Below are 12,690 nucleotides of genomic sequence, written 5' to 3'. Positions count from 1 at the left end.
CTTGAAGCTCTCAAACCATATACAACATAAAACCAAAGAAATTTTACCAGTTAAATATAAATAAAACTTAAAACATAAATTTCAAATGCACATTAATCTGATAAGAATGACATTATTTTGCAGATACAAAATGGCCACTTTGCACATGAGGATGGTATGAACTGGTTCTTTGAAATGAGGCATACCTTTATTACTCTTTGCTTCATGATGACTGAATTCACCTATAATATTGTCTATTTCTACTATTGTGAAATGTTTGTTTAGGCAAGGTCATTTGGCCTTCACTTGGCACTAATGCATTAAATCCATTGCTACTATTTTCTTATTTGTCCACAATAATTAAAATAGTACAACTTATTGCTAATGCAATCATAAACACAAACATAAATACAGGCACTGAGATCTTGTGGCAGTATTCCTTTATAAGATGACCAGAAGCAATTTTGTTAATTTTTTAGATTGCCATAAAAATGAGAACAGAATTTGAAATGCCCATAAGACTCAGAGAATATATCCACAGACTCCACTGTTTGAAATGCAAACTGGAGACTCAAACTTTCATACGGTAGCCATTGACAAAATAATGAAGATAAAAATAGAGAGATAAAGGATAATATAATGATACCTCATGCTCCCATCAGTAACACATATACTAAAATTGGAATGATGTAGAGATTAGCACGGCCCCTATTCAAGGATGACATGCAAATTCGTGGAGCAGTCCATATGTTTAATTTGAGCTTTGCAAGATGAAAAAGTTCTGGAGATCTGCTTCACAATATAAATAGACTTAACACTACTTAACCGTACACTTAAAATGGTTAAGATGGTAAGTTTTGTGTTTCATGTTATATGTTTTTTACCATACACACTTACATGCACACACAAACAAGTGGATGTAATATCTTGATCTAGGTGATGGTTACCTGGGTGCATACACATGTAAAAAGTCATTGAGCTGTACACTTAAGATGTATACACCCTGCTGAATGTATGTTATGATTTAAAATATTTAAAGTGTATTTAATGAAAAAAATATATATGTATATCTGGGAAAAAGAATCACTGATTAATCCCACCTGGCTTGGCCCCTCTATTATTGCTATAATCATTAATAAACATCCTTTGTGTTTTAATATATATTTATAAAGGTATCTCATATTACAGTTGAGATAATTGACTAGAGCATTTTAAAGTAAATTCAAATGCTTTTGTAAAATAAGTAATCTATTTAAAATACACACACCCAATTTCTGTGGGACTGCAAATTGTGGCTTGACGGGTTTTTTTTAAAAGCTAAACCCAAAAAGAGGAGAAAAAAAATGAGCAGCCTTATAGTATTATTAAACTTTATTTTAATATCTATAAATGATGTCCAGTAAAAAGGACAGATGAAACAAAAATCATAAATTTTTGTTTCATTAGAAACAAAAATTATATTCCTTAACATAGGGACGCTCTGGAAACAATACAGTAATTTTTTGACTAGGAAAAAAACCCCACAATACACTCATCTATTTCCTCTGTATCTTACCTTGAACTTCATGTCCACAAAGTAGTTTGTAATGATCTTGGCATTTTTCCGAGATTGCTTCATACAACTCATGCTAGATGGCTTTATAAATATGACATAGGGCTTCAGTTCATGGGTTCGAGCCACTTGAATACCCTACACAGAAAAATTAAATGCACATTTAAAAACAGAAGTCCTAGCAACCAAAATATCTCAGTTGGGAGAGCATGAGATTGAAGATCTAAAAACAGAAGTCCTAATTTCCTAGAATCAACATGAATGTTCTCAAAATTTCTAAGAACAGAAATTAGCAGTTATTTTTAACCAGAGTATATTCTCATGTGCTCCCAAGTCCTCAACTCTAAAAAACATTTTAATAGTTAAGAGATGGAGTTCTGGAATCAAAATTAAGATCAAATACTGGTTCTTCCTCTTGCTAGCTATGACATCCTTATTGAAATCTGAGAATAGGACTCTATACATGATCTCATGGGGAAAAGACAAGGACAGACTCTCAAGGCCAATCAGCTCTGTTTCACCCTCACTTCCCTTTCTTCTTGCCATTGTCTCAAACCGGATAAAACTGACATCTTCACACTGACCACCAGTTTGACCACCAAGTGAGAACAAATCTCATGTCCCATGATTTTCTTTAGCACACAAGATATATTTTTACATGACTACAGAAAATACAGGATTATAAAAATTTGGACTACATGTTGTATGTTTTTTATCTTACCTTAACTCGCTTATTCCTGCTCTATTCCACATATGGTCTCAGGGAGACAGCTATCGATATGAAAACATAGGAACCTCACCTCCTTGTGTAAAGCAACATGTTACTCCCTCCACAAGAAGTTACCTTGATGCCTTCGTGATCAAGGTCAAAGCAAGATTCTTAGTTTTCTTTATGGCTACCTGCTCAGTTCTGTTTTGTTTTGTTTTTTTGTCTGAGAAACTAGATTTTTTTCCTCAGCTAAGACAAGATAATGGCAATTGATCCTTCAAGTAAGATCCTGGTCCTTAGATATGGGAAGTGGTCTTATCCTAACAGAATAAAGTGTCTCAACTACAACCTAAAGCATGTGCATAAAATGGATGACATGCATTCATTACTTTGGGGAGATGGGAAATACACCACCACAGACCCACCTGAGGCTCTAAGTCCATGACACAAATCTTTCCTTCATCAAGGACTGCTTGAACAGCATCCACACTAGTGCCATACAGGTGGCCTTTGTACTCACCATACTCGAGCATCCTGCAAGGGTGGGATAAAGAAAAGAACTGTTTCTACAGGTAAAATATTATTAGTAATAACATCAAGATAAACTCCAACAGAATAGAATAAAATATGTGGACCTTGATGGCACAAAATGAATTAGTGGATATTTGACAGGAGAAAACAAATATGTTAGGAGATCTAGGACTTAACTACTTCTTCAAATTCTCTAAAATCTGCAGCTCAGTTCTGCTCCCTCTCCAAACTCAATGATTTGGTGTACTAGTAAATCAATGTACATTTCCTTACTCAATTTTCCAGAAGCAAAAAAAAATTACCCTAGGAGTTTTGGACAATGCATAAAAATAGGGGTTCTATTTTGAATGTTAAACAACCAGAGGGGAGAATCAGATTCTGGACGTCTAGCTTACCTGTGACTATACATGAGGCTTTCAAATGTTTCCTTTGACACATAGTGATACTCACGGCCATCCATTTCATAACTCTTTTTGGAACGAGTAGTATCTGACAAAAAAAGGGAATTTTAAAAAAGATTTTAGAATCTTCAAAATGTTTTACTACCCATATGCATTTGGATAAAGATGTCTGATCAAAATAAATAAATTAATACATAAACGGACAGATAAATTTAATGCTAGAACCAAAAAAGGGAGCCAGACTGGTGATAAGAAAGTAGAAGTTCTCATGTCAAAATCAGCTAATCATAAGCCTTTGTTAAGTGTTCGTGGTATAAACTAGACCAGAGTGTATTATGGATTAAGCCAAGATAAGAAGGCCCTAAGGGAACTCTTGCTGTTACTTCAGAACAGGAAGTAGTGAAGTATATGTGAGCCCTAAGGTGGCTAAGGCCCCCGGGTAGCAAAACCAGCAATATCTTATGTTTAGATAATGCATTTCCCAAGATCTCATTTCATCCTTCCGTAGTTTACTGGTAAGTAACTGAAGATTTTAGAGAGTAACTAACTTGCTCACATGAATAAAACAAATGAAAAACAAAGTTGAAAACAAGCACCTAGGTGTCCTGAGTCCTCCCAGACTAATGTCTCCTATTATGCCAGATTGTCTCAGATTTGAAATGGAGAAAGTTCATGACAGTCTGCAGTTTTGCCCAGATACATTAATATCCAAGTGAGATGGTGATTAGTTTTAGTGATCTCCAGAAAGGAAAGATTGGTGGAGTCTGGATTCAGACTGATTCTTTGATATCACCACTTTGATTATAGATTCTTCAGCCTAAATAGTACCTGGTGTAGAACATAGGAGTTCACTTAGTACCTAAAAGTGATTCATTGTCTGCTCATCCATTTATTCAACTAACATATACTGAGTGCCTATGTTCCCGCTATCATGTTAGGTTCTTAGAACACAAAGATGAATAAGACATGGTTCCAACTCTGTGACCTGTATCTACTGCGAAGTTGCTAGTCCCTTAACCTGTATTAAAAAAATTCTCCTTATTCATAAAACAATGTGTATTTGTATTTGATAAAGTTTAAGGATGAAACAGATCAACATCTGATGATATCAACACGTGGAAACAACCAAGTAGGAATTTGAAACAGGCCCTAAATGATAAAAGGAGTTCCAGACATTTCAAGAAGCTCAGAGAGTAAAGGTCATCTGGGGATCATTTTTGTTTTTTCTTTATTCAAGCCTCTCTTTATATCCTTATAGTTCCTACAGTTATGCCACTTCTCCTATAGCATCTTTGTTTTTGTCTTTTGGCCATGCTGCACAGCATGCGGCATCTTTGTGCCTCAACGAGGGATTGGACCTGCGCCCCATGAAGTGGAAGCGTGGAGTCTTAACCACTGGACTGCCAGGGAAGTCCCTCTTCTAAAGCTTTGTACTGAAAAAAATTCTAGTTCTCAGGTGATAGTAAATTATGTTAATATAAGCCTAACATGACCCTTTCTCCTTGGCTTCTGTTGGACTGTATTTTATATGGTAGGTTAAAGTCTGTGAATTGGTGCATAATTCATTTTAAGGCATTCATTTTAAGCTTAAAACTGTTCACTAAATTTAAAAAGCAAAATATGGACAACATATTCCCACTTTGAATGATGGTTATCCAGACAACTTACAATTCTTCTGTGTTCTGTGGGCATTTTATTTTTATCCAGATTATTGAAAATGGTGATTTCTTTATTAGTTTTTGTTTTTGAGGTTAGTGTCCATTCTTACATATGTAAACTGCACTTGGAAGGCACAACCAATGGAATGTGATCATAAAACAACTTTGTTTTCCCTGGCCCTGGATGAAATTCCCGTGACTCTCCTGATGGCTCTTAGGTTTTAAAAAAAAGTTCATTACCATTCATGCCAAAAACTCAGCCTCAATTTAACAATTAAAATTCCGTTCCCATGTAATAATCGAAATTATGAACTTCATTTATATTTTAGGCTTCTTCTCCCCACAACGGGCTCAGACTGGCCTCACCCAGGGAAGCCTGCCATCACAGAAGTCAGAAGTCAGGAAAGTGAGTTTGATTCAGTTCTCCTCTTCCCTTTCATTGCATTTCTACTTCTCCTCCCCCAATTTTATAGCTCTGCAAGGCTAGAGTGCAGAGAGAGAGAGGCGAGGCGAGCAGCACAGGAAAATTCTTCCTTTAATTGATGCTGATGCTGGTTGCTCTTGGCTCCTTTTAGACCTGGCAGATGTTTAAATCTGGCTCTTTATCTCCTAGAGGATGTAGTGGCTTATTTTGCAGAGGCTACCACCAGCAGCGCTGCTGCATATCCCAAATCCATCTCTATTCCACCTAGCCATCTGTGATTTCTTCCACACCCTCGGGTATCTGGGGGTTCAATTTTGGCCTCCTTTTACAGAGGCTTCCTCTTGGGCAAGAACCAAGACAACCCCAGGCTGACTTTCTTCCACGTCATCCACCCAGATCTGGTCCTTAGGAAAAATCACAACTCTTTTGCTGTGACAGACTCTAAAAGGGCAGCTACCTCCCAAAATACAGCCTTTGGCCACTTCCTCTAAGCTCTCATCCTTTAGATTTTTCAGATATAATTCTGACACCAGTCTTCTGTGTCTCCCAAACAGCAGGGAACACATATTAAGCTCTTTAAGGGGTTTTCGTAACTTCTTCTCTCTTGCCTTGAGGTGAAGGGGAAGCACCCACACCCACATGCTCCTCCAGCTTAGATGGTATAATACTTATAGTTTATATAAAATTATATGTGCATATATTAAAATTTAAAATATGATAAAGCATTTAAAGAGGCAAGCACACCGCCAGGAAGATAGTAATTACTGAATGAATGTTAGCCATTATTGCTAAATATTTAGTTTTCCTGAAAGGTTATCTATATGATTGCTAAAAAATGAAGAGTCACCTTTTAAAAGCCTAGCTAGGCTACACGCTAGTAAATCAATTTCCTCTATTAAAATAAATATAGTTAGAAATATTGAGGACTATCTCTTGTGTCTTATATTCTTACAACAAAGATGGTATAACATAGTTAAGTGAAATGAGTACATCTGCAGAGGCAAAGAAATTTCTACCAAAACATGAACCCCTATGAAAGAAAAAGTAAACATACGTGGCACAGCACTTTGAAAACGGTTCGGATCAAGTTCAATGAGTTGTCTCCTCAGTTCATTTACTCCAACACCAGAAGGTCCTAAACACAAAACACCACATATGGAAATTATTAGAGGTGGATAAGTAGAGTTACGAGATGAAATCATCACTTCAGTCTTCCTGTTGAAGACACTTGAGAGCACATGGTATTGGGGAAATAACATAGTTTCCATTCTCATGAATTGAAATAAACTCTTCCCAGAAAACTCTTGGGAATTTTCTTGGTGACCCATGGAGTAACCCACACTTCTCCAACATTCAGAAATGAGGTAGGGAATTGCAGGAACCTGTCACCCCAGCAAACTTTGTCTAATGTTGGATATTCAGAATTCTCTGGCCTCGAGTCAGATCATTTGAGACAAGCTGCCTTTTCTCTTCCCATGAAGTTCCTATCACATCACAACCAGCTTCCACAATTACAGAATTCAGGGACACATCTCCTGACAGATGGTGGAGTCAGCACCCCCATGTGCAACTGGAGATAGGGCTGGCTTCATGAGCAGAGAACTGTGTGGTCCACAAGCCCATGCTTAGGCTACTGTGCTTGGCTTAATGCTCTTCTGCTCCCACATTGAAATTCTTAATCATTTTTGAATAAGGGGCTTTTGCATTTTTATTTTGCCCAGCATCCTAAAACTTCTGTAGCTGGTCCTGGCTGTAAGGTATGTTGTTCTGCTCCAAAGGGGCCTGCCTTGATCACAACTGGAATACACAGAGAAGATGGCAGTAAGAGGTAAGTTCCTACTGCTGCAGTAACCAGCTTTGCAGAGATCTTGGTCACAACGTAGATCATCTCAGGGCTTCCCTGGTGGCGCAGTAGTTAAGAATCCACCTGCCAATGCAGGGGACACAGGTTCAAGCCTTGGTCCAGGGAGCTCCCACATGCTGTAGAGCAACTAAGCCTGTGCGTCACAACTACTGAGCCTGCGCTCTAGAGCCCAGAAGCCACAACTACTGAGCCCACGTGCCACAGCTACTGAAGCCCACGCACCTAGAGCCCATGCTCCGCAACAAGAGAAGCCACTGCAATGAGAAGCCCATGCACCGTAGGGAAGAGTAGCTCCAGCTCGCTGCAGCTAGAGAAAGACAGAGTGCAGCAGCGAAGACCCAACACAGCCAAAAATACATAAAGTAAATTTTTTGAAAAAGTAGATCATCCCAGCACTATATTTGCCCTGTTCTTCAGCACCAAAGATACAATCCTGAAGACTTATAGGCACTTCTAAAGGAGACGGTTACAAATTTCTTAAGGAAGTGAATCTTAAGCATTTTATTTCTAATATAGACTAATGATCCAGTCTGGGGGGGAACATTCATCTATGCTTATAGAACAAATTCTAAACCAGATACTAAAAAAAACCTCGCTTATAACCTAATCATACTACATCTTGTTATTACACAGGTTCATATACACCATGGCATACTGCATTCAATTGTAGACAATTAAAGCATGATCCATAACGTTTTATTTATAAACACACATAAAAAACAAGCTTTATTTATTTATTTATTTATTTAATTTTTTTGCAGTACGCGGGCCTCTCACCGTTGTGGCCTCTCCCGTTGCGGAGCACAGGCTCCGGACGCGCAGGCTCAGCGGCCATGGCTCACGGGCCCAGCCGCTCCGCGGCATGTGGGATCCTCCCGGACCGGGGCATGAACCCGCGTCCCCCGCATCGGCAGGAGGACTCTCAACCACTGCGCCACCAGGGAAGCCCAGGCTTTATTTATTTTTAAGGTGTTTATATGCAGGTCCATAAAGACTCTTACTTCTACCACTACTCCCAATGCAAGACTACTGAATCCAGGAGAGCCTCGCCATGGATGAGGAGACACTGCCTTCGGGGACATACCCACAAGCACGATGAGGCGGTGCTTGTCTGCAGGGCGTCGCTGGTACCGCACCACCTCCTCGTACGGGGCGCCCGCTGCGCCGGAGCAGGTGTTGGCGCCGCACACCTTGGCTCGCAGCTGTCTGAGGTGGGACCAGCGGCGGCAGAGGCGCATGCTTCGACGGAAACCGGCTGCGAGGGAAGAAACGTACGGGACGTGAGACCCAGGGCAGGAGAGGTCGCTTCCTGTCTCACACCGGAAGGAGCCTGCGGTGACTGTGATCCGGAAGAGTTAATTAACACACATCTGTCTGAAGGTAGAAGGTAGGAAGCAATACAAAGGAAAACAGCAAAATGCCCCCACGTGACCTCTAAGTTGCGTCCAGCGCCTGCTATGTGCCGGGCATTGGTGCTGGGGATACAGTGGTCAACTAAACCAAGCCCATTTCCTCATGGAATTTACATTTTATGCAGGAGGAGAGAGAAAAATAAACTGCAACAAAAGTAAGTGCTTAGAAGAAGGGTAAGTGGATAGTGACCGGGATGCTTTTTCAGGTTGGAGGTTCATTTAAGCGTCTCTGAAAAGTCGACATTGAGCAGGGCTCTGAATGATGTAACGGAGCCAGGTGAGGAGGCGTCTGTGGGGAAGAGCAGTCCAGGCTGAGGGAACAGCATTGCAAAGGTGCAGAGAAAGGATCTTGCTTGAAGTGCTTGAGGAAGATAAGGAGGCCTGTATACTGAGGGGCAGTGAGCAGTAGGGAGAGTGGTAGGAAATGAGGTTGGAAAGGAAGCCAGGAGGCCACACAGAGACTTGGTCAAGTGTTGGATTGGGGTCAAAGTGGGATGGGAAGTCGCTGGACAGTGGAGGGTTGGGTGTGACATGATTTGACTTATGTTTCAGGTGGATACACTTAGACACAGGCAGATTAGGTGGTTGCCCACCACTGTGTGCTCAGTGGCAGAGTTGGACATCTTAGTGGTGATTTCCAAACTCCTAGAATCCCACATAATCTGCCTACTGAATCACAGGGCTTTCTGGTATTTTCAGAGCCATTCCCAGGTCCTGTCAGAAGATGGAGCTAGGGACTATATGTGAATATATAAATACGCACACATTTACATTGCTTGTATCTATATGTGTTGAACACCATGAGTTCACACCAATGCCTACAACGCCAATTCGACACTACAGTTTTCATTCTAGCCTTCCTCCATTCCATATGGGTAACTCCTTTCTCTAAGAGTGGGAAATCTAGCTCTTATTCGCCTCAATACATTTACTTATTGTATCAATTAACAGCACCTGGGCAAGATGGGGGACGCATAGTAAGGTGAATACATTATGGAACAGACTGGAAGAAAACAAAAGACTTGTGTTTGATGAATAATTAGGAGATATCCAATATAAACCAGATGAATTACAATAAATGATCAACACATCAGAATACTGATTATTTTTTTAAAAAAGGATAGAGAGAAACCAGAACAAGGAACAAGTTTGGGAACATCCATCAGCAAAAGAAGCTTTCAGAAGAGTCAGGCTCATTCATAATTCATATAATAAGTTATATTCATATGAATATAACTTAGCAAGTGACAAAGACCCACCTTTTATTAATCATTACCTACCAATATAGAACTTCTGGCCATAGCCAACGAATTCCTCCTTGTCTGTAACACAGCAAATGGCAGGAACAGAATATGGCAGAGGAGAACGAGAACTTTACTTAGAATGGATGCATGAAATTATCTTCAAATCTTCAAGAGACACTATTTCAGTAGATGGCAGCACAGCTGACTTTATCCTTGAGTGCCTTATTAAAAAATGTCCTAAGCACTTTCCATCCTATCACATGCACCAAACTATATAGAGACACTATCCAGAAATTTAGCAATACACTGAATGTATTCTGTCTAGTATGGTTGGAACAAAAAACTATCATAGTCTTCTTTAAAGTTATAAGAACGATATTGAGTCATAGTAAAAACATAAATTTGGGTATGCATTTTTAAATGTACCCAAAGAAAACAGATTTTCAAAAAAGGAAACGTATAAACTGGTCTTGGCTTTAACTCATAGATATGGTGTTCTGTAGGTCCTATAATTAAACTCTTTGTTAGAAATGGGTTTTTATTCTTTTCCCTTATGAAGTGGTTCATTCTGTATGAAATTAGTATTTGTTTTACGGCTGCAAATTGTTTCTGACTGTCCAGGACTCTGAGAGACAAAAGTTAGGAAAACTGTGCCCAGCAGTAACATCTAGAGCTTATTTAAGCTTCTGTCTCTGCTTCCACTGGGATCTCAGAAAAATTGTCCAAAACTCTGGGAAAAAACATTATAAATATATCATTTTCAAGTTACTTTTTACTAACATGTATTCTTTTTCACTTATACAACTCTGTTCTGATCATCGAAATAATATAGAAAGAGCATTTGTTTATAGAATGAACGGACATATACCTTTCTTTCTTAACCTTTGTGTTTAAACACCCATTTTAAAATATAAAGAAAACACACCAATATCAATTCCATCTTCTGGTAAGTAAGCATATTTTTCTAACTGAAAATTGGAAATAAATTTAAAAGGAAATGTTTACTTAGGGATACAGTGATAAAGTTTAATTACTTTCATTGTTCATTTAAAAATATTTTCTGTGACATTGTATATCTCATCACTGATTTCACCCTTAAAATATCATATCTTATCTTAAAATATATCCAGTCAAGTATTCATGTTGAGGCACTGAAAGATCTCAAACATAGCTCTATTTGGCTTATCAAGGACATAAAAATGAGTAGTCACCTTCTGAAAGTTCCTCTGGAGATTTGGATAAGTGAAGAAACAGACATGAGAAAGTTAAGCCTTTGAGAAGATCAAGTTGGCAAAATAAAGACAAATAACAATAAAGACAAATGACACAAGTGAGGCATTCATGTCACCCTTAGAGAAAGTTGTAACCTGGGCAAGACCTGCCAAGGCAAATGAACAACACACAACCGGAAACTCAGAAACTCGTTGGACCTGCCTCTGCTGCCCAGCAGACAGTAACTTTTCCTGCAAGTTGCTTATCTAGACTCTCCTTGAAGGCTTTCTATCCATGCAGACTCCTCTCTACTTGGTTGGCAAAGAATGGGGCTTGAAAGAGAAATTTTCAAGGCAACCGATTTGAGCCTCTTCCCTTCTCTCCCAGAGGCCATCTAGCTGCAGCCCTGTGAAGGTGAGGAAGTGGTGGAAGGGCCACTGGGGAAGCTCTGCAACAGCCTCTGGCCCGAGTGTCCTCATTCCTTACCTGTCCGGGTCCAGTCACACATTTCCATCTCCAGCTGGTCCCTTGAAGACAGGTGCAACTGAACACAGAGTGTACTGTTTTCTAGACATCTCGAAACATCCATCACCCCTGTTTTTGTTTGTTTGGTTTTTGCTGGGGGGTGTATGTTTTTATCTGTTTTTTAAAATAGCATTCCTAATTAGACTATACCATCCAGAAAGATCCAAAGAGGTCACATGATACTTCATTCAGAGAAGACTTGGGACCAAAACTGAAGAAACTTAACTGCCCATTAAATGCTCTAAGTAACAGAATTAAGCATCATGAATGACTGTCGTTATTTATTTAGAAAAAATGCCAGCTGGGTGCCAATTGTTCCTTAACTGAGCTCCCAAGTGAGCTGGATTCAGAATAATGTACTTGAGAGTTCTCACTCTTTCGACAAAGAGGAGTCCAGAAGGAGTGCATTGCGGTAACTAAGGGCAGCTGCACACTTTCCTCTGCAGTGCTGTTATTAGAGAACTAGCTGCTGATTGCCCCTATTACTTCTTCATTAAAATGCTGGCTAACACTCATGCACTTACCTTCTAAGCACTTTACTTATATAAATTATTTTTCCCACTTTAGACATGGGCACCTGAAGGGCAGAGAGGTTACGTGACAGATGACCCCTGGCTAGTTGGACCAGGATTCATGCTTGGAGAATCCAGCTCCAGTCCATGGCATTGACCACTGCAACATTGCCTCTCCTTTCACAGACATCACAATACCTCTAGGCCTCAACCACAACTTGGGCATGTAGAGTGTCTCCCAAAAAAATGATGCATTGAACGGAGCAAAGAAGGATGACTATAATCCAGAGGAATTAAAAAACCAATCCCAAACATTGAACCAAGTGTAGATCATTAAATTACCCCTAACAGGAAATTCCCTGGCAGTCCAGTGGTTAGGACTTGACGCTTTCACTGCCGTGGCTCGGGTTCAGTCCCTGGTCCGGGAACTAAGAAACTTAGATCCCACAAGCTGGGCAGCAGTGTGGGGGGAAAAAAAAAAAAAGCTTACCCCTAACAAGCCAACTATCTAATTGAAAATAGGAAATTTAGAAGCAACATAAATGGTACATAAATAATTTAGGTGAGTAGTTCCCAACTCCATGTGTCTCAATACATTTTTTTAAAGATTTTTTTTATGTGGACCATTTTTAAACTCTTTATTGAATTTGTTACAATATTGCTTCTG

General features: G+C 39.5%; 1 protein-coding gene and 1 non-coding gene across 2 annotated transcripts in view; one reads left to right on the top strand and one right to left on the bottom strand.

The window, feature by feature from the left end:
- Positions 1-12,690, bottom strand: part of MPP4 (membrane palmitoylated protein 4) — a 37,813-nt gene that overhangs the window by 475 nt on the left and 24,648 nt on the right. Inside the window, exons 14-20 of the mRNA XM_029225859.1 lie at positions 10,986-11,000; positions 9,811-9,852; positions 8,203-8,373; positions 6,309-6,389; positions 3,167-3,260; positions 2,666-2,774; positions 1,535-1,669 (exon numbers count right to left, since the gene is read on the bottom strand). Of these exons, the coding sequence (XP_029081692.1) occupies positions 1,535-1,669; positions 2,666-2,774; positions 3,167-3,260; positions 6,309-6,389; positions 8,203-8,373; positions 9,811-9,852; positions 10,986-11,000 (647 nt within the window). The remainder of the gene's footprint in view (positions 1-1,534; positions 1,670-2,665; positions 2,775-3,166; positions 3,261-6,308; positions 6,390-8,202; positions 8,374-9,810; positions 9,853-10,985; positions 11,001-12,690) is intronic.
- Positions 629-732, top strand: LOC114897402. Its single transcript, XR_003794119.1, has one exon. It is a non-coding gene; the product is annotated as a U6 spliceosomal RNA (small nuclear RNA).

This window comes from Monodon monoceros, unplaced genomic scaffold (assembly GCF_005190385.1).
Source record: "Monodon monoceros isolate NGI ecotype Baffin Bay Population unplaced genomic scaffold, NGI_Narwhal_1 Super_Scaffold_16, whole genome shotgun sequence".
In the NCBI taxonomy this organism is placed as follows: Eukaryota; Metazoa; Chordata; class Mammalia; order Artiodactyla; family Monodontidae; genus Monodon; species Monodon monoceros.
This window is presented reverse-complemented; position numbering and strand designations above follow the sequence as displayed.